Below are 26,872 nucleotides of genomic sequence, written 5' to 3' on the forward strand. Positions count from 1 at the left end.
CATAACGTTGTCTGAGTGACCCAACCAAATTAGGCCTTAAATTCAATTTATATTTAATTATACTTAAGAACAAATAGCAAGACAGTTTCCAAATAGTCTATGAATAATTATTTTCTAAATGACATCATGAATATAAAAAAATTGTAACAGGTTTTACAGTGAAATGAGGAAAATACTGATAATGATAAGATTTAGAAAAAATATATAATAGCTTTATCTTAATGCAGCTACTTACTATGTCTCAGATATTATATCAAGTACTTAACAGATATTATTATCATCTGATAATCTCCATTACCTGAAATAGGTACTGTTTTTCTTATTGAATAGACCAAGAATCTGAGGTTTGGAAAAATTAAGTTGCTTTCTGAGTTAAACAGCTACTTAAATGGAATAGCTGGAATTCAAATTCAGTTCTGTTGTCCTCTAAAATTGATTCTCATTATGATAAAATACTTTTTGTGATGCCAGTTTCCTCAAAGTATTCTGAAAATACTTTAACCTTTCCCTGAAAAATAGCTGGTCTTTAAAAATGATGCCACAGTAACTGCACATGCTACTATGCAGCAAGCTGCATGTAAGTGCATACCCTGTTGTGCACCTGTGCATGTGTGCATGTGCAGTCATGCATCTGCTGCACATACTTGACAGTAATACTTGTTCAAATAAATCCACGATTTGCAGTCAAAAGCTACCCTGAAATAGACAGCAATACATTACAAAGGACTAGATGGGGACTTATCCTAACCAGTTTCATTCCTAAAATTGCCTTGCTTCTTTATGGCTCTAAAAATAGGAATTTGAACTTTAAAAAATAACAGATTGCGATATGCATTGATCTCTTTTTTCAAAGAACTTACTAAAATTATATGGAATGAATTTTTTTTTTTTAAGCATAACCCTCAAAGACAAAGAGATCATGAAAGGACACAGCAGATGGAGAGATGCTAATTGACTTAACAGGGGGCAAGGGAACAAGAGCTGACCCTTGAAGAACACGTGGGGTTAAGGACACTGACCAGCTGCAGTTGAAAATCCACATATAACTTTACGATTGGTCCTTCACATCCTTGGTTCTGCATTCACAGATTCAACCAACTGTGGACAGCACAGTACTGCAGTATGTATTTAGTGGAAAACAGTATGTATATAAGTGGACCTATGCATTTCAGACCCATGTCATTCAATGGTCAACTGTATAGCTTATATACACTTTAGCTTGAAGTGCTTAGAGAACAGGCTTTTTGCCTTGAAGCTTTTTGCCTTGAAGAACCTTTCAGAAATATCAGATGACAAAAATAAGGCACAAGGCTGAAAAGAGATTTAACTGAAGGTCTGTGATGGTTCCTTTTCCCTCCTGCTCAGCAAGGCATCAACTAGTTTATTTCTGGGAAGTTTCAGATGTCAGAGATTTAAGTTGCAGGAGATGGTAAGATATTGGTCTAAGGCTAAAAACAGGGAGTTAATGGAAAGTCAACAAAAGGAATAGATGGGCCTTTGATCCCAGCTCTGCCAAATCCCTAGGATGCCCGTCAGCTAGGAACATATCCACAGGGCAAGAGACAAATCCCACCATGCAGAGTTTCCAATGAGTTCTTTAGTACTTTATTCTTAATAAAGTTTAATAAAGAGCTAACTGCCTTTTAAAGAAAACTGAGTATTAAAGAGTCAAACAAATAGCAATAAAGAATCTGAAAAAAACAAACAGATAATAGTGAACAAAACAAAGCTTCAAAACTATACTTAAGGACATAAGAGAAGAAAATATATCCATAAAAAAAAAAAAAGAATAGCATGCTAAGACAAAAGAATAATAAGAGAACAAAGAAAACTTCTTGGAGATTAAAAAATATAACAGACAGCCTTTCCTGGATCAGAGACGGCCCACAGTCTGCCTATGGATTCTGTTTCCCCCCAGAATAAACCTTCTTTCACTTCAAATGACAGCTAACATAAAAATATCCAATAAAAGGCCCAAGATAAAATTAAGAATTCCTGGTTGGGGGGAAACCCACAAAATGACAGACACAAAAGAAATAAAGAAATAAAGGATGGAGTTAGGCAATCCAGTAACTAGAAAGGATTTCTTAAAGAGAAAACAAAAATATAATCAGAGAAATTAGAACATTTCAAAAATCCCCCAGGTATAGAAGACTTGAAGGGGCCCATCTACTGCCCGGAATAATAAAAGAAAAGCAGTAGATACCAATACATACTATGAAATTTCAGAAAAAAGGGATAAAGAAGACACCCTAATAGCTTCTAAAATTAAAAATAAAACAAGCTATATTTGAAAGATTAGGAAAAAGAACAGCAATGGATTTTAAATCAGCAACCTATGAAGCTAGAAGACTATAGGTCAATCAAAGAGTGAATAGAAAAAGGGTTTGGAAATGGAAGGACATACCCATTTCCAAACTTCTAGAAGGATACACTCCAGTGAAGTAAATGAAGAAGCAAAGAACAAAATGGTACAGGATCTAAGAAACAGGGATCAACCAATAACAAAGGGAAAAATCTCCAAACAGTGACTCTGCAGAAGGCCTAGGGCATGAGAGTTCAGATTGCAAAGGAGTGCAACAATGCAAATTCTTTACTTTCTGAGCCACTAGGGAAGCCCCAAAATATGGAAATAAACACCAAAACAACTCAAAGTTTTAAATGTGGCTGTGTTTGAGAGAGGAACAGAGGAGCAGGGGAAAAACAGTGAAGGACAGTTATTTTTTGAAAAGTATACTAAATAAATACAAGAATTTCTATATTTGTAAGTATATAAAATGACATTACATTAATCAAAGAAAAAGAAATTAATTGGGATTAAAAAAAAAAACCTCTGTGGAACCCAAATCTTTAACAGCCCATAAACTGCCTTAACTTCTAATCTTCCATGTTTGAATTTAAGTTAAATATTAAAGAATCTCAGGACTCATTAGGCCACATGTGAACATCTTAAATTTTTGGAACAGCTTCTGAAGTAATATCTGATCTTTCTACACAGCAACTTATCCTGCAAATGACTTACAAGTAAATCAAACAACTTAAAATACCGTTTTCATCACCTCTCCTTCAAACAAGAACCTGTAATGATTTTCATTTTTCATGGGATTGAGGTCAATGCTGATATTTACGAAGGTTTAGTTCGACTTACGGAGAAGGCAATGGCACCCCACTCCAGTACTCTTGCCTGGAAAATCCCATGGACAGAGGAGCCTGGTAGGCTGCAGTCCCTGGGGTTGCTACTAGTAGGACATGACTGAGCAACTTCACTTTCACTTTTCACTTTCATGCACTGGAGAAGGAAATGGCAACCCACTCCAGTGTTCCTGCCTGGAGAATTCCAGGGACGGGGGAGCCTGGTGGGCCGCCGTCTATGGGGTCGCACAGAGTCAGACACGACGGAAGTGACTTAGCAGCAGCAGCAGCAGCAGTCTGACTTGATCTCATCTTCCTAGTCCATCTCTCTCCAAAGTATACCCTCTACTTCTGTCAGGCAAATTTTTTCATCTTCTCTTCACAACATGCTGTTTTTTACTGCCATTTCTTATTAATGCTGTATCCTGAAAACTGAAAGCCCTCACCTAAATTTTACCTATTTTAAGGTCAAGCTCAAGGTCCATATCTTTCTAGAAGCTACCACTTTAGCCTGCACTGACTCATCTCTTCTTCCAGACAGCGATTCAATCCTTGCTTCTTATAATTTCAAAACTGTTGGCTCACTTTGAATGAGTCACTGTGTTTCATGCAAAGCCAGTCATATATGTATATATATAAAAAACAGGACAATTATTTGAACACTGAAAAAATTCAGTTTGATTAGAATTTCCTCAAAAGTAACCAGTTAGTCTCCTAGCAGTCACCACCTACCAGTCAATCAGGAAAAAATTAGAACAGAAGTCACTGACCCCACGGCAAACTCCTCTTTCAGACTGCAAAGTTGACCTGAAGAGCCTGTGAGCAGGCTGTTCCCACAGGCACACTCAGGATGAGGGACAATCCCTAAGACATTTAAGAGAGCATATCAGATCACAAGGGTCTGAAAGGTGCTTATGTAGGAACAGCCCTGGATCCACTCAAAATTATTTATTAACTTAAAATTTTTGTATGTTAACTAATTTTCCTAACAAGTTACTTGCTTCATACCTCATAACTAGTGGTTTTCTATCACGACATCATATTAGAGTAAAACTGATTTCAAAAACAATGCAATTGGTTACTGCATGTTATTACAATGACAATGTTACAGAAACACACACATCTGTACTTACTTCAATGATACATTTACTTTGGGTTTAAAATAGGGTGCATTCTGGTCTGCCAAAAAGACGATTAAGTCATTTCCTAAAAGAGGCAAACACGTAACATTAGAAAAATGCTTCCCATTAAGACATCTAATCAGTGGTTACAAGAAGCTGTCTAGGCCGTTTTCAACAAGAAAAGTTTTATTTTACTCCAGTTTGTCTGCCCTATCGAGGATGCCTATCAGACTAACGGAATGGTGATTCCTAATAGTATACAACAAATTCAATATTCAAAGCAGCAGAGAAACTAGAAAGATTAACATGGAAAATATACTCGGTCCTGCCTCCTCCTAGCAGTCAGATTGACCGACTTAAAGGGAGCATATAAAGAATTTGCCTGTGTTAAGTCATACCCTCCCCAAACCTAACAACTCAACCTCTTATAAGGCTGTTATGTTCAGTTCATTGCACAGATGCGTCACACCAAGAACACAGTAACTTCTTACAGTAGGCATCTGACTAGAAACAAGGGTGTGATTTCGTATTTAAGCAGAAAAAAAATGAATCCTCCAAGACCAGTCCCTTCTGGCTCCTGAAGATCCACCCCAACCCTTCCCCCTGCCCCAAGCATTTCTGGAGTTCAAGGAGCACTCACTGGAACAGACTTTTCAAACTGTTTAGCCAAACACATGTCATCTTTGAAGTTAAAGGGAGAGTCTCTCTCCACTTTGGATGGAGCAGCTATAGGTTAGGCAGTCTGCCCCCTCCCTGCAGTAACTGGAGTCATATAAAAACAGGGGAAATACCCAAGGTCCAAGGTCCACCAGAAGCTCTGGGGTCCCAGAAAGGACTCGGAGAGATCTGGGCCAAGATCCTGTCAAACTTTGTGTAAGTGCTTCACTTCCTTCTTTCACAGCCTTGACCTTAAATAGAACCTGTTTTCTGGGTAGTCAAGAATACTGAGACCCTCTACTGCCCACTGTCATCATCAAGATTTACCAAAAAATAGTTTAGCGATGGTTAAACCAAAGAACTCCCAAGAACCTTAAGCTCGAAAATAAAGCAGAGATTCGGAAGAAGAGGGTGGTGGCCAAAGCAAGGAGGTCTTCTGCACACAAAAGACTAGGCAACTCAGAAAGGAGAAAACACTGCAGTTTGAGAATCCTCTTCCAAAGAGACACTGGGTTTATTTATTAGTGGTGCCTGCAAAATACGTCAGTTAATTGTGTGTTCAGTTCTTGGGAAGGAATAGTAGTTTCAAAGAAAGCTGGGACCCAGACAAAGGGAGTGGAGGCTGAATTAGATTAATCAGGAGGTAGGGAGAAGTTCTTTACCAGAGGAAATTATCAAGTTGCACCTTTTCCAGTTCATCAAAGAGGAAGGGAGACTGGAGGAAGTAAGGCAAATAGGAATGCAGGGGCCTTGGGAAGGAACGTATATAAAGCTAGAAAGATTCCTGGGGATCAGGAAGGACTCTGGAAGGCAGGTGATTCTATGAAGGGGGCGGGGTGCCTGAGTGAAGGTCGCGGTCTTCTCAAGAAAACAAAACAAAAAAACCTGGGGTGTTTCTAGTGCGGTCAAACTGTGAAGTGGTCAATCCAAGACCAGAGTTTGGAAAAGATAGTAAAAAAAAAAAAAAGTGGGGGGGGGGGGTTGTCAAGGAAATTGGAGATAAAAGGAGAAAGACAGGGCTGCCACAGAAGGGCCGGGAAAAGGAGGAGAACCGGCCCCCCAGGCAAGGGGCGTGGGGAACATCGGGAGGGGCACGCGGACAGAGAGGGGCCAGGCAAGCACTGACTTTCCCGCAGCACGAAGAGGTCCGTCTGCTTGTCAGAGTTGAGGTCTCCGAAGGCCGCCAGGGTGCCCCAGGCCTCGGCCCCAAAGAGCTCGGCCGTGACGTTGTGCAGCGCCCGCGCCGGGACCGGCCCGACTCCCAGCAGCGCGAGCCTCCCAAGCAGCAGGGCCAGCAGCACCCAAGAGTCCGGCAGCCGGCTCGCCGCCGCCATGGCAGCCCCTCCGCCCCAGCCCGCCGGCCCACTGCCGCGCTTAACGGCAGCCGGAAAGCACCGTGCCGCCGGCAGAGAGAGAAAGAGCGCAGCTCCGACGCCCGTACGACCGCGGCCGGTTCTCTTACTCCCCCCTAGGGCTGCCCCTCTGACGCTTGGGAGGCCGCGGAGCTAGGTTGAAACGGGCCCTCAGCTCACTTCCGGCCGGTGCGCCTCCCGACAGTGTCGCGCTTGGGGGGCGGGGCCGGCCGGGCGGAGCTGACAGGCGGCCCCGGGGGTGGTGGCCAAGGCGGCGGCGCGAGCGCGATGGCGGGGCTCGTGGCCGAAGTGAGCTGGAAGGTCTTGGAGCGAAGAGCCCGGACCAAGCGCTCAGGTTTGGCTGGCTGGGACGCCACCCCTTCCCTCGCACCACAGGGGTGCTCCCCCTTTAGCGTTTTGGGCGGGAGGCAGGTAGGGGTCCTAGAATGAACCTGTGCCCGCGAGTTTCTCCTTAGAAAGCGGACGGTGGTCCCTGACTTCCTCTTGGTGTCTTCCCCCATGAGGTGGTGGCCCCACCTTTATTCCGTTTTGCTTCCCCAGCTATATTTCGCGTGTGCTCCCCCTCGAAAAGTAAGTGGTGGTGCCGACTTAGTCTGGAGTCTTCTTACTTAGAAATCAGACGGCGACCACGTTCGACAGCCTGCTGTTCGTGCCTGTATTCCTCCCAGAAGAGAGTCAGAGCAGTTTCATTATTATGACTAGGGCCTGGTCTTAGAAAACCGGCGTTTGCTTGTTGCCTTATATTGTATCTCCTTTTTACATCACAAGTTCTGAGCTCTAGCCTATATGGCAGAAATTGAGGGGGACGGGGCCTCAGGCAGTGAAGGATGTCACCTGAGCATAGTTAAGGCTCAGAAGGAAGTGGGCCCCTTCCCTGGGCGAGTGGCCCCAGGACACCTAGTTCTCAGCTGTGGCTCCCAAACCCGATGCCACCTAGGTCAGAAGACGCTGCGCAGGCAGTTACAACAGTTCAAGTGTCCTGAACTGACTTGTTCAAACTGCAAAGTCACGACTTTGAAGTTAGCACTTTTGGCTGGTAACTCATCTGAGAGCCAGGATTGAAACTTCTTATTCCCGGCTAGATGTAATCTCGAGCTAAAAAGTGCCCCTGTATACAGGAAAGATTGTGGAATGACCAAGTCTTCAACTAACAATCTTCCCTTTTGAAGGATTGTTATTATTTGTTAGTTATTGTTGTTACTATATAAATTAGTTAGCTAAGGTCAAAGTTGATAATCTAATAACAGTAAAAAACACAGCTCTGGGAAAGCTAACTGCATTTGCATTAGTATTCAGGAGTTTGTTGTTATTTTTTACAGCTAATAACCACCCCATTATGTTTTGGCTTTTCCCATTTATGAAGTTCTTAGTTGTCTGTTGTGCAAACAACAGAGTGCTTAGCTTTTTTGTTTTTTTTAAAGTCAGTGTCTAATAAATCATACAGGAGAAATTCAGTGTTTCTTGTTTATTTCATTCTGTTTTAAACCTTAAAAATAGTTCTGCACATATTTACATAGGGTTATAGCAAAACTAACACTGAAGTATGAGAGAATTTTTCAAAAACTAATCCTTAGTACATTTTAGAATCAATAGTTAGGTACAGTAGTCACATATGTTTTGTTTCACACTGTTCTCAAATTTTTTGTGTCATATTGAATTATTTAGTTGACCACTAGCAATGAGTCTGTCTGGGCTATAAAAAGTTTTGTTTGGTTGATAATATCCCATCAAAGAGAGTAACTGGAGTTTTTTTACAGGAAACTGAGCCCTACCTTCAACGTATATTTTTACAGCATTTCTCTTTTCCTCTAATACACATATATAGGGTTTATTTTCTTCTCCAGTTTTGATTTTCTCTGAACTGCATGTCTCCAATACACGTATATAGGGTTTATTTTCTTTTCCAGTTTTAATTTTCTCTGAACTGCATGTCTTAACAGTCAGCTTTGAAAACCTACCTTCTCTGTCTTAACTATTGTTGAATGTGGTCACTTAAATCCACTTTCATGTAGGAAGTAGTTGAATACATTGTATAAGTGTTGGATGTTCCTATATGTTTACATCATAGCAGTAAAAGATACCGTTGGAGATCCCTCCAAATTAGTTGAGGTTTCAGAGTCTTCTATAACTGTGTAGACTGTAAAGTTTCTTAAGTGAATCACTGAGTTCTCCGAATTCTGTTTGTTACTTTTAGAGGAGTGTATAAACAGTTTTGTTTGAAACTTGGACTAACCTGACTCAGATATACACACCACTGCAAAGTTCTGAGCCATTGATACATGGTAGCATAATCACTTCACTGCTCAAGAGAGGATGCTGCTCTTATGTAATGTTTAATAAGTGGCCATTATATATTTCCTGCCTCATCCATATAAGCAAATGTAATTTATCAGAGCAAAGAAAATCAAATTTTCTAGTCATAAAAGAGAAAATAAAATTATAATGAGCCTCAATTATTGCCTTTGTTGCACACTGCATCATGTTAATAACTGCTCACACTGCTTTCAATTAATCTAACGCTGATTGCTTCTAACCTTCACTAAACAGTTTTGAAAATTGCTATAGTTTAGCCTGCGACGCTTATGATTAGAGTCAACAATTTGAAATGGCCAGCTCACCTGATCCAGTCGTCCCTTCTCCACCAGCTTTCTTAAGGTCTGGTAAGTGTGGAGACCCCAAAAGGGTCACTTAGTAATTTTAAATATATTTGTTTCTGAAGGTTGCTATCACCATATATCATTTTGGTTTTTATTTTATCTTTGGTGGGCCCAAGCCTGAGCACCATTTCTGTTATTGTTGAGCTCAAGTTTGCACTGTGTTGAATGTGGTCTGTGGTATAAGAGGCCTGAGAAGTGCAGAGTGGAGCCCCTGCCTTAACACTCTATTTGATCAGGGGCCATTCTTCAGTATCTGGGAGGCTTAATTGTCACCTTTGTAGATAAAATGCTTCTTCAGTAATTTTTGTCTTTTTGCATAACAAAATAAATTTTACAAATTAGAAATTTTTGATCAATGTTCCAATTATTTTCTCTTCATTAACTCCCTGTGAAGTAGGTATTTTTATATGCATTTTCATAGGAAAGAGAAGCCCACAGAATTGAAGCAGTTGTCCCAGGTCCTGAAACTATTACCTTTCAAGGTCTTGTGGTTTGTCTTCTATCCCATGGTTTGCCTTCTATCCCATGGCTTCCTTAGCTTGGAGGGGGTGTTGGTGCACTGGCTCTTAGAGACCATTTTCAAGTTGGATTAAAGCTGGGGAATTGTTTCCCAGGTGAATGTTCTGGGTTTTGAAAAAAAGTCTGGAAGAGGTCCACGCATTCAGAAAATACTACATATGGATTCCCATTAGGAACCCAGGCCTTTGAATGTATCCTAAATAGAAGGACTTTGTTAAGTGGCCATGGAGCTGAAATGAAGACTGAGCCACCTTGGGCCATTTAAACTGGTCTGTGCTTGAACACTGGGTAAAGCCTATTGGCTAGAGACAGCTTTGTCTTTAGTGTGCCTTAAGCAGAATATTCAAGCCTCAGGACTTATTAACAGGTAGATGTGAGATGAGCCAGTTAGCAGTGAAAAATTGTTTTTGGCTTCACAATAACCATTCAGAAGTGGTTTCTCCCTCCTCTCTTCCCCCCTCCCCCCGCCCCCACACACTTATTTTGATTTGTATTTCAAATCCTGTTTTGGTAAGATGAAGGGGAAAATTCTTGAAGAACAGATAGACAATACCTTAGAGAAGAAACACAAATAGAAGTAAACAAAGCCTATGCTTTAAGGAAGGAAAATGATCCATGTCTTCAGTTGTCATCTGCTAAATGACAAAATAGTATATGTAACATTACCAATTGATTTCTCATTTAATTTTTGAGCTAGGAGAACATTAGGACATCTATCTTTGAACTGCACTTTCTTTTAAGCACCAGGCTCTGTTTTTCGTCTTGGCTTTCCTAATAAGAGCTGGTGGATTTTCGGCACTGGCAGAGTCATTCAGTAGCTATGGGGTAATGGAATGCTAAAGGTATACTTTTATATATCAGTAGTCCTGAAGATTTCAAAACCTAAGAACTATGCAGCTTCACAGTGTTTAAAGCCATATACAAGAAGTTTTTTAGTACCATATTATTAAACTGGAAATAGAATGTGCCAAGAAACAAAATAGAAAAATACCAAACTTAATCATTATACACCATTTTAGAAGATGGATTCCATAAAAATTACTTTCAATAGTGACACTTAGGGTTTGTCTAACCAAAACTTAGTGATGACTGTAAAAAGTACTTAAAACTTTTATCTGTTAAATAGAGTGGTTTGCATAGTTTATTTACTAATTTGGAAATACTGCATTTATGTTGGAAATGATTTGTGTTTTGCTATTGTAGTTCCTTGGACGTTATCATTGTGGGAGAGTGTTTACTGGTGTAATTTCATTTAACAATCATTTTAAAGCATGTCTTGTGTTTATAGCTGAGCTTTTCCTTAGTACCTTTGGCTAGAAACTATTCAGTGTTACCAAAAGTGAAAGCTAGTACCTTCATTTTGGAAAATTAGTTTCAAATATACCTAGATTATTTTATGCATTCCAGTCCTCTTTATCCCTGCTGGATTTGTTTCTGCTATGTTTCTTTTTATTTCTACTCTTTATTGAATTTAGTGTGTCCTTCATTTCTGTGTGTGCATGCTTGAGTTGTGCTGTGACTGCTGATGTGTCAGTATGTGCTGTGCTTGAAGATGTTTTCTTTATTTTGACTGCTAAAATCCAAAATGGGATCTTGGTCTCCAGGTTTTTCTTTAAAGAACCTCTGGGCAAAGCATACAGGACAATGAATTTATAGGCAAATTCCACAACCAAAATGAATTAACTAATTACTAGGTAAAGAGTGTAGCATCCAGTAACTTAGACTGCTTCCGTTTCTCATTTGACTACTGCAGTTCTGTATTAGGTTAGCAGAGTTAGTCAGCTAGGGCAATCACTGTAATTGACATTACAGTTCAGGTATTTGTAGTAATTGTTATGGCATTTTGTGATGAGGTAAGAAATGTCTCAGCATTTTTAGTTTTATTCCTAGATGATAAGATGATTTGAAAAATCATACCCTACAATGGATCATTGGTTTATCTCTATCCTGGCTCTGTATGTTTATCAGCATCTAAAGAACTTTATCAGCATGTGACTTCAGTTTTTTTCATTACTTACTTCTTTTTAGGTTCTTTGGTTAATTTGATTTGATTTTGAAGGGGCATATCAATACCTGGTCAAATTTTATTGTATATTCTGGGCAGAACTCAACTTTTTATTTTGTGTGTCTGACACTTGCTTCTTTCTGGTCACTTATATAGCAAGCTTATTTTCAGCCTAATATAATAGTCAACTACTTACTGAGGGTTTTGTTTTTTGGTTTTTGTCTTAAAGAGACCATAGGCTTGAGGTTCCTGAACTGTTACGTGTTGTGGCACCTTCTAAGAGCCTAAGGAGAGCATACACATTTTGTGTTCAACTATTCCTGAATCTAATCCTGGCTCTGTTTACTATTTGTTTGATTCTGAGCAAGTTACTTTACATCTTTGAGACTTGGTTTCCTTCTCTGTAAATATAAGGGTCATAAAACTTACCTGAAGGGATTATTGTGAGGATTAAATGCATGAAGCAGGGCGCTCAAAGCTGGTGCTCTGGGACAACCCAGAGGGTTGGGGTGGGGAGAGAGGAGGGTGTGTGTGTGTGGGGGGGGGAGTTCAAAATGGGGTGGAAACATGTACACCCGTGGCTGATTCATTTTGATGTATGGCAAAAAGCACCACAATATTGTAAAGTAATTCAGTTCAGTTCAGTTCAGTCGCTCAGTCGTCTCTGACTCTTACCCCATGAACCACAGCATGCCAGGCCTCCCCGTCCATCACCAACTCCCAGAGTACACCCAAACCCATGTCCATCGAGTCGGTGATGCCATCCAGCCATCTCACTCTCTGTCGTCCCCTCCTCCTCCTGCCCTCAATCTTTCCCAGCATCAGGGTTTTTTCAAATGAGTCAGCTCTTCACATCAGGTGGCCAAGTATTGGAGTTTCAGCTTCAATATCAGTCCTTCCAATGAATACCCAGGACTGAGGTCCTTTAGGATGAACTGGTTGGATCTCCTTGCAGTCCAAGGGACACTCAAGAGTCTTCTCCAACACCACAGTTCAAAAACATCAATTCTTCAGCACTCAGCCTTCTTTATAGTCCAACTCTCACATCCATACATGACCCCTGGAAAAACCATAGCCTCGACTAGATGGACTTTTGTTGACAAAGTAATGTCTCTGCTTTTTAATATGCTGTCTAGATTGGTCATAACTTTCCTTCCAAGGAGCAAGCATCTTCTAATTTCATGGCTGTAGTCACCATCTGCAGTGATTTTGGAGCCCAGAAAAATAAAGTCAGCCACTGTTTCCACCGTTTCCCCACCTATTTGCCATGAAGTGATGGGACCAGATGCCATGATCTTAGTTTTCTGAAAGTTGAGCTTTAAGCTAAGTAAAGTCATTAGCTTCCAATTAAAATAAATTAATTAAAAAAACACTTAATATTTAGTAGCTGCCCAATAAACTCTCTTTTTTTTAATCTTTCCTAAAAATGTGTGTTTAACAATATTGCTGGTTTGGTATTTAAGACTGATTTTACAAAAGCAAACATGGTTGCTTATCACTTTCCCTTATTTTGACATAAACTCATGGAAGTTATTTGATTAAGAAGGCTAGTCATGATAAAATACAATTGGATGGAATCAGATTAAAACAGAATCTACCTCTTGTTTTAATCTAAGTCTGTTCATTTTTGTAATCATTGCAAATCTAAGGAAATTGTTTCTGAGTGTTTCCATAGAAACTCTTGTCAGACAGCAAGGAGTGCCATCATTATATACAATTAGAAGAGATATTTGGTTTATATTGGGTATGTTATGGGTTCCCTTCATGTAGGATGGAATTTTGAGGAGCACTGGTAAATTGTTTCCTGCTGGGACCTCTGATCTCTTCTTACTATATCCTGCCCTGAAATCTTATAAGATTTAGAAAATAGAAGCCATATGATATCATTTAACTATCTTGGCATGAATCTTACTGACCGTAAACCTTATTCTTTTTCTCTGTCATTTGTTGTTCAGTTGTTTAGTCGTGTCCAACTGCGACCCTGTGGACTGCAGCATGCCAGGCTTCCCTGTCCTTCACGACCTCCTGGAATTTGTTCAAACTCATGTCCATTGAGTCGATGGTGCCATCCAACCATCTCATCCTCTGTTGCGCCCTTTTCCTCCTGCCTTCAGTCTTTCCCAGCATCAGGGTCTTTTCCAATGAGTTGGCTCTTTGGAGCTACAGCTTCAGCATCAGTCCTTCCAATGTATATTCAGGGTTGGTTTCCTTTAGAATTGACTGGTTTGATCTCCTTGAAAGGGACTCTCAAGAGTCTACTTCAGCACCACATTTTGAAAGCATCAGTTCTTCAGTGCTCAGCCTTCTTTATGGTCCAATTCTCACATCCATACCTAACTCCTGGAAAAACCATAGCTTTGACTATGTGGACCTTTGTTGGCAAAGTGGTGTCTCTGCTTTTGAATATGCTCTCTAGGTTGTTCATAGCTTTTCTTCCAAGGCAAGCATCTTTTGTCTGCAGTGAATTTGGAGCCCAAGAAAATAAATTCTGTCAGTTTCCATTTTTTCCCCATCTATTTGCCATGAAGTGGTGAGACCAGATGCCATGATCTTTGAATGTTGAGTTTTAAGCCAGCTTTTTCACCTTCATCAAGAGCCTCTTTAGTTCCTCTTGGCTTCCTGCCATTAGGGTGGTAGAATGATTATTGCTTGCATCTTGGAAATGTTCACTACTCTTCTCTCACTCACTCATGTCAAGTTAACTAATGTTTAGTGGACCTCTCTGATGTTGTGGAAATTCTGTAATACAGTTGGCCCTATTTTGGTCTACAATCTGAGAAAGCAGAAGGCCAACACAACCATGCCGTTTTACTTAAGGGGCTTGAGCAGCCATGGTTTTTGGTGTGATGGGCAGGGGTGATATGGTCCTGGATCCAATCACTGGTGGATACCAAAGGACAGTCTTAATTCCAGTCTTAGAGATGCTGATAATTGATAAAGGTCTTAAAGAGGAGCTTATAACCTGATGGAACTTTTTGCAAAGCTAAAGATGACTTCAGTGCTTTTGCATGTCTGTAGTCTCTAACAACTAGTTGTTTCCTACTTAACTTTGCTACCTATAGCCATCACCTCCCATTGTACCACCTCTCTACCTAGTCTGTTCTACAAGCTTTTATTTTTCTAAAATAAAGAACTGATCCCGTTATTCCTCTGACCGGATGACAAGCACCACTTGTCAGCTCTGTATTTTCTGCAGGATTAGCATGGGGCTTCAGAGAAGGCATCTCTGAAAGTGACATTTCAGCTGAAGGAGGATATAGGAGTCAAATGAGAAGTTGGGGTAGTGTCCTAGAATCTTGGGGGTAGATAGAGCTGGATATTTGAGAACAGTACCCTTAAAGGACAAAACATTATGAATGACAGTAATAGGAAAGAGAAGATGACTGTGAGGGGGAGGGTGCTGGGAAGCTTGAAAATACCTGAATTTTACTGTAATCGGAAGGGAAAGCTATGGAAAATTTGAAATAACAGTGATAAGACTTGAGTAATATTTTATGAAGATCCTCTGGCTATTATGCAAATAAATTGGAAAGTGGTAAGAAGGCAGGGAGCAGCCTCATGGTAGAAGCCATATGCTCTCTGTTCCTATCTCTACACTTAGCAATTAAGAGCAGCAGTGCTAGGCATATGGGACACTCAGTCCTTCTTTGATAATAAATGACAGTGAAAGCACAAATATTGATTGTCATCAGAACAGATTCAGTCTAGATTCAGAAACTGGCTGCCTTGATCATCTACCATTTTTGTATGTATCTTTGACTCAACAGAGTAACTTTTAGGATGTGGCCAAATTTAATACAGGAAAATTTTCTGTGTCTATGTCTAGCAAATAGATTTACATCTTATTTTTACATTATTTGTGCATATTTTAAAGTGGATGTTAACCATTCTGTTTCTGAGGATCACACCAAGAGCTGCCATATCTTTCTCGGTTTAGGCTGAAAGAGATATAAACATTTGATTTACCTGTTAGAAGATATTGGGTTTGTAGGAGATGTAAATATTCCTTTGTTTTTACTGGTAAAACTTATGAAATTAAGATATCATTAAGATATGTCTTTTTTTTTTTTGAGTCTTGAAGATAGACCCAAAGAGATTTGAAAGTAATCCTAGACTAGAAAATACATAAAAGGAAACTGTAACTGCACATGTTATATACTTGGTCTTGAAAATTCAATAAACGCTTTTTGATTGTTCATTGTAATTTTCTGTGATATGTTTTTAATAAATTTGCACTTGTTCTTATGTTTGTCACAATTGGCCTTGGCTGCCTTGATTAGCAGTTGTTTAAAAAAGGTGAAAACATTGTTGCTGGTTTTTATTTTAGTATTTTTTTTCTTAGTTTTTATTAGTTAGATTTTATTAGTTTCTTTTTACCAACAATGATGTGACTTTATCTTAGTCATTTGAAAAGAACTAGTTTATTTTTAATTTCTTGATTCTCTTTCAGTTCATATTTCACAAATTTCTTGAGGACATTGCTTTTTATTTATGAACAGATATGATATATTAAGGGGCTTCCAGAATCAGTGAGAATCTTTTTATGTATATAATTGAAATTGGCTATTTTTATGGGTTCTGATACATGTGTTGTCATCTTTCAAATTTTACATAATTAGTTTTGTCTTTCAAAATATACACAATTGGTTTTTGTTATAAAATTTTTTAAAGCTTATTGTTTTAATTGTTGTACTTCATTATCAATAACCTCATACCATTTCCATGGCCTTCCTTTTCAACCATTTAAGATTCAAGTCTTATAGGACTTGAAGTTTTTCAAATATTTAAGCCCTGGTCATGTTATTATTGGTGTGATAGATTTAGTCTGTGGTTAAAGCTGAGAATGTAGACTGGCAAGAACAGGCCCAGAGTTTGGGACTGGGCAGTTGAGCTTTGGATAGTCCTTCATATAGGAGTTCTTTCTCTTTCTTGTATGTTTTGAAAACATACTCTTCTCAGGTGCATGACTTGTATTCATAATTGCATTTCTATCCTCTTCCAGCAGGTGAGCCACTGAAGAAATTTCTATATATTTAAATTATATTTTTTCTAATATGGTTACATTAACTTTTGAATTTTGATCACAGATACCTGATGGTTATTAGTTATAAATCACTATTATGCTAAAAAGATGACTTTGGCTGCTTCAGTCAGTGGACTGTTTTTTTCTGTGGAGTTTTTAGTCTGTATGTAACAGAGCACAGTGTGCTCAGCCCTTAGTACAGCAGCCATTGCTATGCCTCGTTACTCTGCACCCTGTCACCAGGCAATGGGTCCTGCTCAGCCATTGGTTGGTGCCTCAGTGTGTCCTGCCCACTAGCAGCCACTGTCAGTGAGCGACTGTTAGTGGTCCTGCTCAGCTATTGGACCGCACAGCTGTGGGCCCCACCTACAAGCAGCCAACTGTTCAGGAGTGACAGTTAGTGAGGGGAATTAGACAACAATGGAGTGGTGGTTGTGAGGTGGAGAGTGAGGTAAAAGGCGGATCCTGGCCTTCTCTGGGAAGCTCTCCAGTTCACCCAGCCTTGGGCCAGCAGGTGAGCTGGGGGGCCCAGAGAACAAGCTTAGGGCTGTGTTCTGTAGGGCTTCAGAGCCCTCACCTAGGCCATCCACTGGTCTTGGCCCAGGCCTTGAGACAGTGGTAAACCTCTCCTCTATCCTAATCTCCCCTATCCTGCTGCCTAATAGCAATGGAAGTCTGGCTGGGTAACAGTCTGTGGGACCTGGTCCTCGCTATATAGGTGGCCTGAGGAGCCTAGGGCCAGTTGTGTTGGGCACCTGGCTCCCTCAGAGATGACTGCTGGGCAGAGTCTGGGGATCTGGCCCAGAGGGAGCTCCCAGCTGAGCTCCACCCCTACTACTAGGACCTTGGAAGGTGAAAGCAAGGCCTTGGGACTTGGCCCTTTCTTGTTAGAACAGAGAGTAACTTTCTTTGGTAGAGGTTTACAGAAACATTGTTATCTGATCGTAACCTAACTTCAAGAACAAATATGACACCAAAAAGTTTGCAAAACAACTAACCACGCCCTTCTCACCTTTTGATTTTTAAAGGTCTTTGATGAAAGCTTTCAGTAAGTTTGAGGTTCTTAGGGCATGAGCCACCCATCTCTTTGCATGACCCAGTAATAAACCTTTCTCTCTTCCAGACTCCAGTGTTTTAATATTATTTGGCCTTACTGGAGCCTGGTGGGCTGCCATCTATGGGGTCACACAGAGTCAGACACGACTTAAGCGACTTCACAGCAGCAGCAGTGTGTCAGGCACACGGACTTGTATTGTTCAGTAACACAGGGCAGGTTATTCTTTTTGATTATTAATTTTAATAATTTGTCTAAACTTTTTAACAGCTTCTAGTATACGCTGATTTCAGTTTCATGTTCTTTTTTCCTGTATTCTGAATATGTTTCTGTCATGAATTTTTATGTGTAAACAAATGACAGTTGTGCAAATCAGGTTAAAAATTAAGGTCACTGAACTGAACTGATAAACTTACTGTGATGTTTGATTTTAAATATTTTGATAGAAGCATTTACTGTTATATTTATTTCAAGGATGGAAATTTGGCTCAGGTATCAAGCAGCCTGTGTGCAGGGGTGTGTGTGGTGTTTGTAGATTTGACTGTAGATCATGCTATCTTAATGTAGGTAGCCTTACTATATTCTCTCTCTTTAAGCAAAAACAATATATGAGATAAGCTTTGAACAAAGCAACCCAAGGCTGATTGATTCCAAACTGGGCAACACTTAGGTTTTGACCATTCTGGAGCTATGGGTTTGTTAAGTGACTTCACCTAGAAATTTGTAGTAGGAAACCTGGAGCTCTAGAGAAAATGCGCTGTTCACCATTAATCGTTAGGCTTTGCTTGTATATTTATGTCCCACTGTGTGACATCTCCAACTTTCATACTTCTAAGGACATGTTAAAAATATATCTTATTTAAAAATAACTTTTAAAGATTTTAGTTTTTAAACATAATGTCATTTGGTATTATGCTAGGCATTGGTAGAAAGCATTGATCATTTCTATTGATATATATGTTTTTTGCTTTGAAAGGATTTATTCCATTCAGATTGAGCCTTTAAAATATGGCTCATATAAGCAAGTTGATTTTAGACCTTTACCTTTTTTTGTATTAAACATCTTCTAAATGGTCTCCTGATAACAATGAATTGTCCATGTTAAATATCTGTAATAAAGAGGTATTTAAAATACTTGCTTATTTTCTTAACTTACATAGTTCTGACAGTAATTGTCTTTGCTTTGTGGAATCCTTTTATGAGTTTTTATCTGTGTGTCTATCAGTTCTGAGATCCTCATGTTTGGTATATTATCTTGTTTTCATGAAAATACTCAATAAAGCACAATTAACTTGTTCAGTTCAGTTCAGTTCAATTGCTCAGTCATGTCCGACTCTTTGCGACCCCATGAATTGCAGCACACCAGGCCTCCCTGTCCATCACCAACTCCCGGAGTTCTCTCAGACTCACGTCCATCGAGTCCGTGATGCCATCCAGCCAACTCATCCTCTGTCGTCCACTTCTCCTCCCGCCCCCAATCCCTCCCAGCAACAGAGTCTTTTCCAATGAGTCAAGTCTTCACATGAGGTGGCCAAAGTACTGGAGTTTCAGCTTTAGCATCATTCCTTCCAAAGAAATCCCAGGGCTGATCTCCTTCAGAATGGACTGGTTGGATCTCCTTGCAGTCCAAGGGACTCTCAAGAGTCTTCTCCAACACCACAGTTCAAAAGCATCAATTCTTTGTCGCTCAGCCTTCTTCACAGTCCAATTCTCACATTCATACCTAATCCCAATTCTCAATAGGCTTGTAGCTTTGATAATAATCATTTACTCAGTGACTGCAAGGATTAAAAAAAAAAAATCCTAGCAGGATGTAAGGTTAATTATTATTATTTAAAGGAATAAAAAACTAAGGATAAGAAATTTATCACTAGATTCTCCTCCTGTATTACTCTATATGGCTTGATATTTGTGCCTAAGATATGTACCAAATATAAGCCTTTCCTCAGTCAAATTTTTCTACCTTTTAAATATTTCTTGAATGTTCATTCTTTCCTGCATCCTTGCTGTCACTATCTTAATTCAAGGCTCTAGGATGAATGTTTTAACCAAAAGTGGACTCTTGTGTCTAAGACTTACCACTTTTCTGCAATCTTTCATACTGTCAACAGTTATCTTTCTAAAGTTTGGATCATATCACAGGAAGCCATTACATCAACCTCCCTAGTGGTTCTCCATTCTCCAAAGGATAAAATACAAACCCGGATTCTGCTGTTAAGCATAGTTCACTGTTGAATACCTTTCCACTTTCCTCTCCCATGTACAACTCTGCTACAGTGCTTTATTTTCCATTTGTTTTTGAATAGAACATATTTTCACACTAAACATATTTACCCCACTGGTCAAGTCCAGAAAGGTACAAAGTTCAAATTCAAAAAAGTAGTATGATAAATGAAGGAAAATAGTGAACCTAGTGTTAATAAGTTTACGACTTGATTAGGGGATTCTTGATTGATCTTTAACTTTGGATAGCATATCCAGGGCCAAACTGCATGTCTCTGACTTCCTTTTGCCCCTTGCTTAAATATCTTGAGCAGTTTCTGTGTACTGATATATGCTTCCTTTGACTGGAAAATGGAAGAAATCACATAGATTATTTATATTTTTATAAAAATATAAGTCATCAGTTCAGTAGCTTAGTTGTGTCCAACTCTGCAACACCATGGACTGCAGCATGCCGGGCTTCCCTGTCTGTCACCAATTCCTGCAGGTTACTCAAACTCAACATCCATTGAGTTGGTGATGCCATCCAACCATCTCATCCTCTGTGGTCCCCTTCTCCTCCCACCTTCAATCTTTCCCAGCATCAGGGTCTTTTCAAATGACTCAGTTCTTCGCATCCAGAGAAAGCAATGGCAACCCACTCCAGTACTCTTGCCTGGAAAATTCCATGGACGGATGAGCCTGGTAGGCTGCAGTCCATGGGGTTGCTAAGAGTTGGACACAACTGAGCAACTTAACTTTCAGTTTTCACTTTCATGCAATGGAGAAGGAAATGGCAACCCACTCCAGTGTTCTTGCCTGGAGAATCCCAGGGACAGGGAAGCCTGGTGGGCTGCTGTCTATGGGGTGGCACAGAGTCGGACACGACTGAAGCGACTTAGCAGCAGCAGGTTGGTCACAACTTTTCTTCCAAGGAGCAAGCGTTGTTTATTTTCATAGCTGCAGTCACCATTCGCAGTGATTTTGGAACCCAGAAAAATAAAGTCTGTCACTGTTTCCATTGTTTCTCCATCTATTTGCCATGAAGTGATGGTACGGGATGCCATGATCTAAGTTTTCTGAATGTTGAGTTTTAAACTTCTTCACTCTCCAACTTCTTCACTCTCTTCTTTCCCTTTATCAAGAGACTCTTTGGTGCTTCTTCATTTTCTGCCATAAGAGTGGTGTCATCTGCATATCTGAGGTTATGGACATTTCTCCCAGCAATCTTGGTTCCAGCTTGTGCTTCATACACCCCAGCATTTCTCATGATGTACTCTGCATCTAAGTTAAATAAGCAGGGCGACAATATACAGCCTTGACCTACTCCTTTTCCTATTTGGAACCAGTCTATTGTTCCATGTCCAGTGCTAACTGTTGCTTCCTGACCTGCATACAGATTTCTCAAGAGGCAGGTCAGGTGCTCTGGTATTCCCATCTCTTGAAGAATTTTCCACATTTTGTTGTGATCCACATAATCAAAGGCTTTGGCGTAGTCAATAAATCAGATGTAGATGTTTTTCTGGAGCTCTCTTGCTTTTTTGATGATCCAGTGGATGATCCAATGGACTGAAATGGGTGAATTTAACTCATCTAACCATTATATCTGTGACTTTGAGGAAGAATCCTGTAGAAGAAATGGAGTAGCCTTCATAGTCAACAAAAGAGTCTGAAATACAGTACTTCTAGGCAATCTCAAAAATGACAGAATGATCTCTGTTCGTTTCTAAGGCAAACTATTCAGTATCACAGTAATCCAAGTCTATGCCTCAACCAGTAATGCTGAAGAAGCTGAATTTGAACAGTTCTATGAAAACCCAGAAGACCTCCTAGAACTAACACCCCCAAAAGATGTCCTTTTCATTATAGGGGACTGCAATGCAAAAGATACCTGGAGTAACAGGCAAATTTGGCGTTGGAGTACAAAATGAAGAAGGTCAAAGGCTAACAGAGCTTTTCCAAGAGAACACACTGGTCCTAGTAAACACCCTCTTCCAACAACACAATAGACCCATGGACTTGACCAGATGGTCAACACCAAAATCAGATTGATTATATCCTCTGCAGCCAAAGTTGGAGAAGTACTATACAATCGGCAAGAACGGGAGCTGACTATGGCTCAGAACATGAACTCCTTATTGTGAAATGCGACATAAATTGAAGAAAGTAGGGAAAACCACTAAACCATTCAGGTATGATCTAAATCAAATCCCTTATGATTATACAGTAGAGATGACATAGATTCAAGGGATTGGATCTGTTGGAGTGCTTGAAGAACTATGGACAGAGGTTCCTGATTTTGCACAGGAGGCAGTGAAAAGAACAACCCAAGGAAAACATGCAAAAAGGCAAAATGGTTGTCTGAGGAAGCCTTAGAAATAGATGAGAAAAGAAAAAACATGAAAGGCAGTTCAGTTCAGTTCAGTCGCTCAGTCATGTCCGACTCTTTGCAACCCCATGAATCGTAGCACGCCAGGCCTCCCTGTCCATCACCATCTCCCGGAGTTCACTCAGACTCACGTCCATCAAGTCAGTGATGCCATCCAGCCATCTCATCCTCGGTCATCCCCTTCTCCTCCTGCCCCCAATCCCTCCCAGCATCAGAGTCTTTTCCAATGAGTCAACTCTTCGCATGAGGTGGCCAAAGTACTGGAGTTTCAGCTTTAGCATCATTCCTTCCAAAGAAATCCCAGGGTTGATCTCCTACAAGAGAAAAGAAAAGACATATGCATTTTCATTATACGTTGAATGAAGAGTTCCAAAGAATGGAAAGCAGAGATAGGAAAGCATTACTCAGTGATCAAGGCAGAAAAATAGAGGAAAATAATAGAATGGGAAAGAGTAGATATCTCTTCAAGAAAATTAGAGATAACAAGGGAACATTTCATGCAAAGATGGGCTCAATAAAGGACAGAAATGGAATGACCTAACAGAACCAGAAGATATTCAGAGGTGGCATGTATACACAGAAGATCTATACAAAAAAAGATCTTCATGACCCAGATAACCACGATGGTGTCATCACTCACCTAGAGCCAGACATCCTGGAATGTGAAATCAAGTGGGCCTTAGGAAGCATCACTACAAACAAAGCTAGTGGAGGTGATGGCATTCCAGTTGAGCTATTTCAAATCCTAAAGGATGATGCTGTGAGAGTTTTGCACTCAATATGCCAGCAAATTTGGAAAACTCAGCAGTGTCCACAGGACTGGAAAAGGTCAGTGTTCATTCCAGTCCCAAAGAAAGGCAATGCCAAAGAATGTTCAAACTACTGCACAATTGCACTCATCTCACATGCTAGCAGAGTAATGCTTAAAATTCTCCAGGCCAGACTTCAACAGTACATGAACCAAGAACTTCCAGATGTTCAATCTGGATTTAGAAAAGCCAGAGGAATCAGATATCAAATTGCCAACATCTGTTGGATCATGTAAAAAATGAGAGCGTTCTCGAAAAGTATCTGCTAGTGCTTTATTGACTATGCGAAAGCCTTTGATTGTGTGGATCAGAACAAACTGTGGAAAATTCTTCAAGAGATGGGAATACCAGAGCACCTGACCTGCCTCTTGAGAAATCTCTATGCAGGTCATTAAGCAACAGTTAAAACTGGACATGGAACAACAGACTGGTTCCAAATCGGGGAAGTACATCAAACTATATATTGTCACTCTGCTTATTTAACTTGGATGCAGAGTACATCATGAGAAATGCTGGGGTGTATGAAGCACAAGCTGGAATCAAGATTGCTGGGAGAAATGTCCATAACCTCAGATATGCAGATGACACCACTCTTATGACAGAAAGTGAAGAAGCACTAAAGAGCCTCTTGATGAAAGGGAAAGAGGAGAGTGAAGAAGTTGGTTTAAAACAACATTCAGAAAACTTACATCATGGCATCTGATAACATCACTTCATGGCAAATAGAGGGGGAAACAGTGGAAACAATGGCTGACTTGATTTTCCTGGGCTCCAAAATCACTGCAGATGGTGATTGAAATGATGGAAACAGTGACAGACTTCATTTTTTTGGATTCCAAAATCACTGCAAATGGTCACTGCAGCTATGAAATTAAAAGACGCTTGCTTGCTCCTTGGAATAAAAGTTGTGACCAACCTTGACAGCATATTAAAAAGCAGAGACATTACTTTGCCAACTTAGGTCCATCTGGTCGCAGCTATGGTTTTTCCAGTAATCGTGTATGAATGTGAGAGTTAGACTCTAAAGAAAGCTGAGCACTGAAGAATTGATGCTTTTGAACTGTGGTGTTGGAGAGGACTCTTGAGAGTCCCTTGGACTGCCAGGAGATCCAACCAGTCCATCCTAAAGGAAGTAAGTCCTGAATATTCATTGGAAGGACTGATGCTGAAGCAGAAAGTCCAATATTCGGCCACCTGATGCAAAGAACTGAGTCATTTGAAAAGACCCTGATGCTGGGAAAGATTGAAGGCAGGAGGAGAAGGGGACCACCGAGGATGAGATGATTGGATCCATCATGCACTTGATGTGTATGAGTGTGAGTAAGCTCTGGGATGGTGATGGACAAGGAAGCCTGGCATGCTTCCAGGCTTCAGTCCATGGTGTTGCAAAGAGTCGGACACGACTGAGCAACTGAGCTCCATTGAAGCTGTTTCAGTTAGTTTGCATCCTTACATTCTAGGGTGTGTGGAGTTGGATTTTCCTTAGACAATAAAGTTGCTATTTGATCCCGTTTTCTTCTCTTTTTCCGTCTCACCTTTCTTGATTTCTAGAAGATGAAAGAACTACCTCTTAGAGCCTTGGATCTCCTTAAAATGTAGATTCTGGTATAGCAGGTCTGGCATGTTGCCTGAGAGTCAGTAGTTCTAGCTACCTCCCAGGGAGGCTCTTCTGCTAGTATGCTAGTGGATGGACTACACTTTGGGGGGAAATGTCTCTCCATAGCACCATACTTGTTGAGCAGCAGTCCTCATGTCTTCTCTGTGTTATATTTTAGGCTCTGAATCTTGGGTGCTGAATTAGGTCTGTCATGTTCCCAATCTTAAACATCATCTTTGGATAAATTTGTCATCATTGGCCTCACTGATTCCTGTTTGGCATGACCCTGCAGTTCCTGTGTCTGGCCGTGACTGTTTCTGCAGCCTCCTTTTGCTAGTGAAAGTCTCTCAGTCATGTCGACTCTTTGCGACCCCATGGACACTACAGTCCATGGAATTCTCTAGGCCAGAATACTGGAGTGGGTAGCCTTTTCCTTCTCCAGGGGATCTTCTCAACCCACGGATCGAACCCAGGTCTCCCACATTGCTGGAGGATTCTTTACCAGCTGAGCCACAATGGAAGCCCAAAAATACTGCAGTGAGTAGCCTATCCCTTCTCCAGAGGATCTTCCCAATGCAGGAATCATACTGGGGTCCCTGCATTGCAGGCGGATTCTTTACCAACTGAGCTATGAGGGAAGCCCTCCTTTTGCTAGTATGGGTGTCTTTTACCAGTTTGTTGGTCTTCTCCAGATTCTGACTTCTGACCTGATTTTACCTGGACCAAATCCTTTTTACTCAACTGCGCAAGGGCATTTGGATTTCTAGTTCGGGACTCCTGTTTGAGCCTGTTGCTATACATTAACAAAAGTTAAATTTTACAGCAAACGTTTTTGGAGGTGGGTGGATCTTATATTTCTGTCTAGTGTCATTACTGTACATTATTTCTTTAATTTACTTTATTTATTGGCTATGCTGAGTCATTATTGTGCTCTGGTTTTCTCTAGTTGCCACAGCAGGAGTGGAGATTACTCTTGCTTGTGGAGTCCAGGCTTCTCATTGCGGTGGCTTCTCTTGCTGTGTGTGGCAGGCTCAGTGGTTTTGGTGCATGGGCTTAGTTCCTCCACAGCATGTAGAATCTTCCTGGACCAGGGGTCAAATCTGTGTCCCGTGCATTGGCAGGCAGATTCTTAACTACTGGACTTATTTCTTTAATTATATTTGTTGATACTGTCTGTCCAGGGGATCTTCATTTTAGTTGCCACCTCTGTTTCAGGATGTAATGACTGCTTCTGTTTCCAGGGAATTGCCTAGCCAACTGAATGAAAATAAGAGGCATATTTAGTTAGGTGTAGAAGTTAAATTTATTTTCTACAGTCCAGTTTATTTTCCACAGCTATTTCTTTGAGAAACTGAAGTGCTGATTACTTGAAGATCTTTGCATAGGCCCTTTTCTGCTGGTAGTGGAAGTGGTGATGTGTCCAGGATCTGGCCTCTTTCATATCTCATGTAGTTTATCATTTCAAGCAGAATAATACCAGTAGACATGGAATTTATAATACCTTCAGAAAAGTATTTTTTCCTCTAGGCATACTTGTAAGCTAAGATTCATAGGATTCATTCTTACAGAATGAACAAAAAACTGAGGGTAGGTGCTCTAGTAATAGATATAATTGTTTGAAAAGGAGAAGAAACAGCAAATGGTCTTCAAATTAACTACAGAAAACTAGCAAATTCAAAGCTGATTTTTACTGTGGTTTCATGTTGCAGTATAGTTTAGTTCCATTTGTAATAGTGTAAGCTGAATATCTTATACTGAATACCTAAATATCCATTGTCATGACTCCGGTTTTCATTTCCATTTTTTTACTGTAAAATTCTTACAACTAAATTATAATGCAAATTAAAGTTCAGCAAAATTTTAATAGGCTTAGTATTCACCCAGTGTTACATTCTTTCAGTTTTGTATTCAATAAAAAACTAATAGCCCATAAAAAATATTGCACAGCTAAGCTACACTTAGAATAGACATGAAACATTTAAGCCAAACTAGATAGTTTGAATAGTGTATTTCTTGATGAAAACATTTAGTACTTAAAAGATGCCTATTATAGTATTCCAGGTCTATAATTTTAAATGTATGTATTAGAAAGTTGGTTAACTTGTGTTTTAATATTTTCATTATAACATGAGTTCAGTAGCCTAATATGCATCCTATGCTTCTTTTTTTTTTTTTTTTTTTTTTTTTTTTTTTTTCCAAACTGTATCCAGCTTTATTAAAGATACTTTTCATAAACAATCATGGTATTTCAGGCAGGACATGGGCAGACAATCGTTGACAGTATACAACTTTCAAACTCCCTTTTTCAATGGACTACCAAAATCAGAAAGCCAC

General features: G+C 40.1%; 2 protein-coding genes across 4 annotated transcripts in view; one reads left to right on the forward strand and one right to left on the reverse strand.

Annotated features, from left to right (window-relative positions):
• ITFG1 (integrin alpha FG-GAP repeat containing 1) overlaps positions 1 to 6,284 on the reverse strand; it is a 297,927-nt gene extending 291,643 nt beyond the window's left edge. Inside the window, exons 1-2 of the mRNA XM_052655911.1 lie at positions 6,037 to 6,284; positions 4,266 to 4,338 (exon numbers count right to left, since the gene is read on the reverse strand). Of these exons, the coding sequence (XP_052511871.1) occupies positions 4,266 to 4,338; positions 6,037 to 6,244 (281 nt within the window). The 5' untranslated portion in view covers positions 6,245 to 6,284. The remainder of the gene's footprint in view (positions 1 to 4,265; positions 4,339 to 6,036) is intronic.
• A 246-nt stretch (positions 6,285 to 6,530) lies between these two features.
• Positions 6,531 to 26,872, forward strand: part of PHKB (phosphorylase kinase regulatory subunit beta) — a 234,514-nt gene continuing 214,172 nt past the window's right edge. For 2 of the 3 annotated variants that reach the window (XM_052656554.1, XM_052656553.1), the window contains exon 1: positions 6,531 to 6,617. In XM_052656554.1, the coding sequence (XP_052512514.1) occupies positions 6,551 to 6,617 (67 nt within the window). In that variant the 5' untranslated portion in view covers positions 6,531 to 6,550. Of the gene's footprint in view, positions 6,695 to 26,872 lie in introns of all 3 variants that reach the window. The other variant, XM_052656555.1, reaches the window with a different exon arrangement.

The sequence above is a fragment of the Budorcas taxicolor genome, chromosome 18 (genome assembly GCF_023091745.1).
Source record: "Budorcas taxicolor isolate Tak-1 chromosome 18, Takin1.1, whole genome shotgun sequence".
Taxonomy (NCBI): domain Eukaryota; kingdom Metazoa; phylum Chordata; class Mammalia; order Artiodactyla; family Bovidae; genus Budorcas; species Budorcas taxicolor.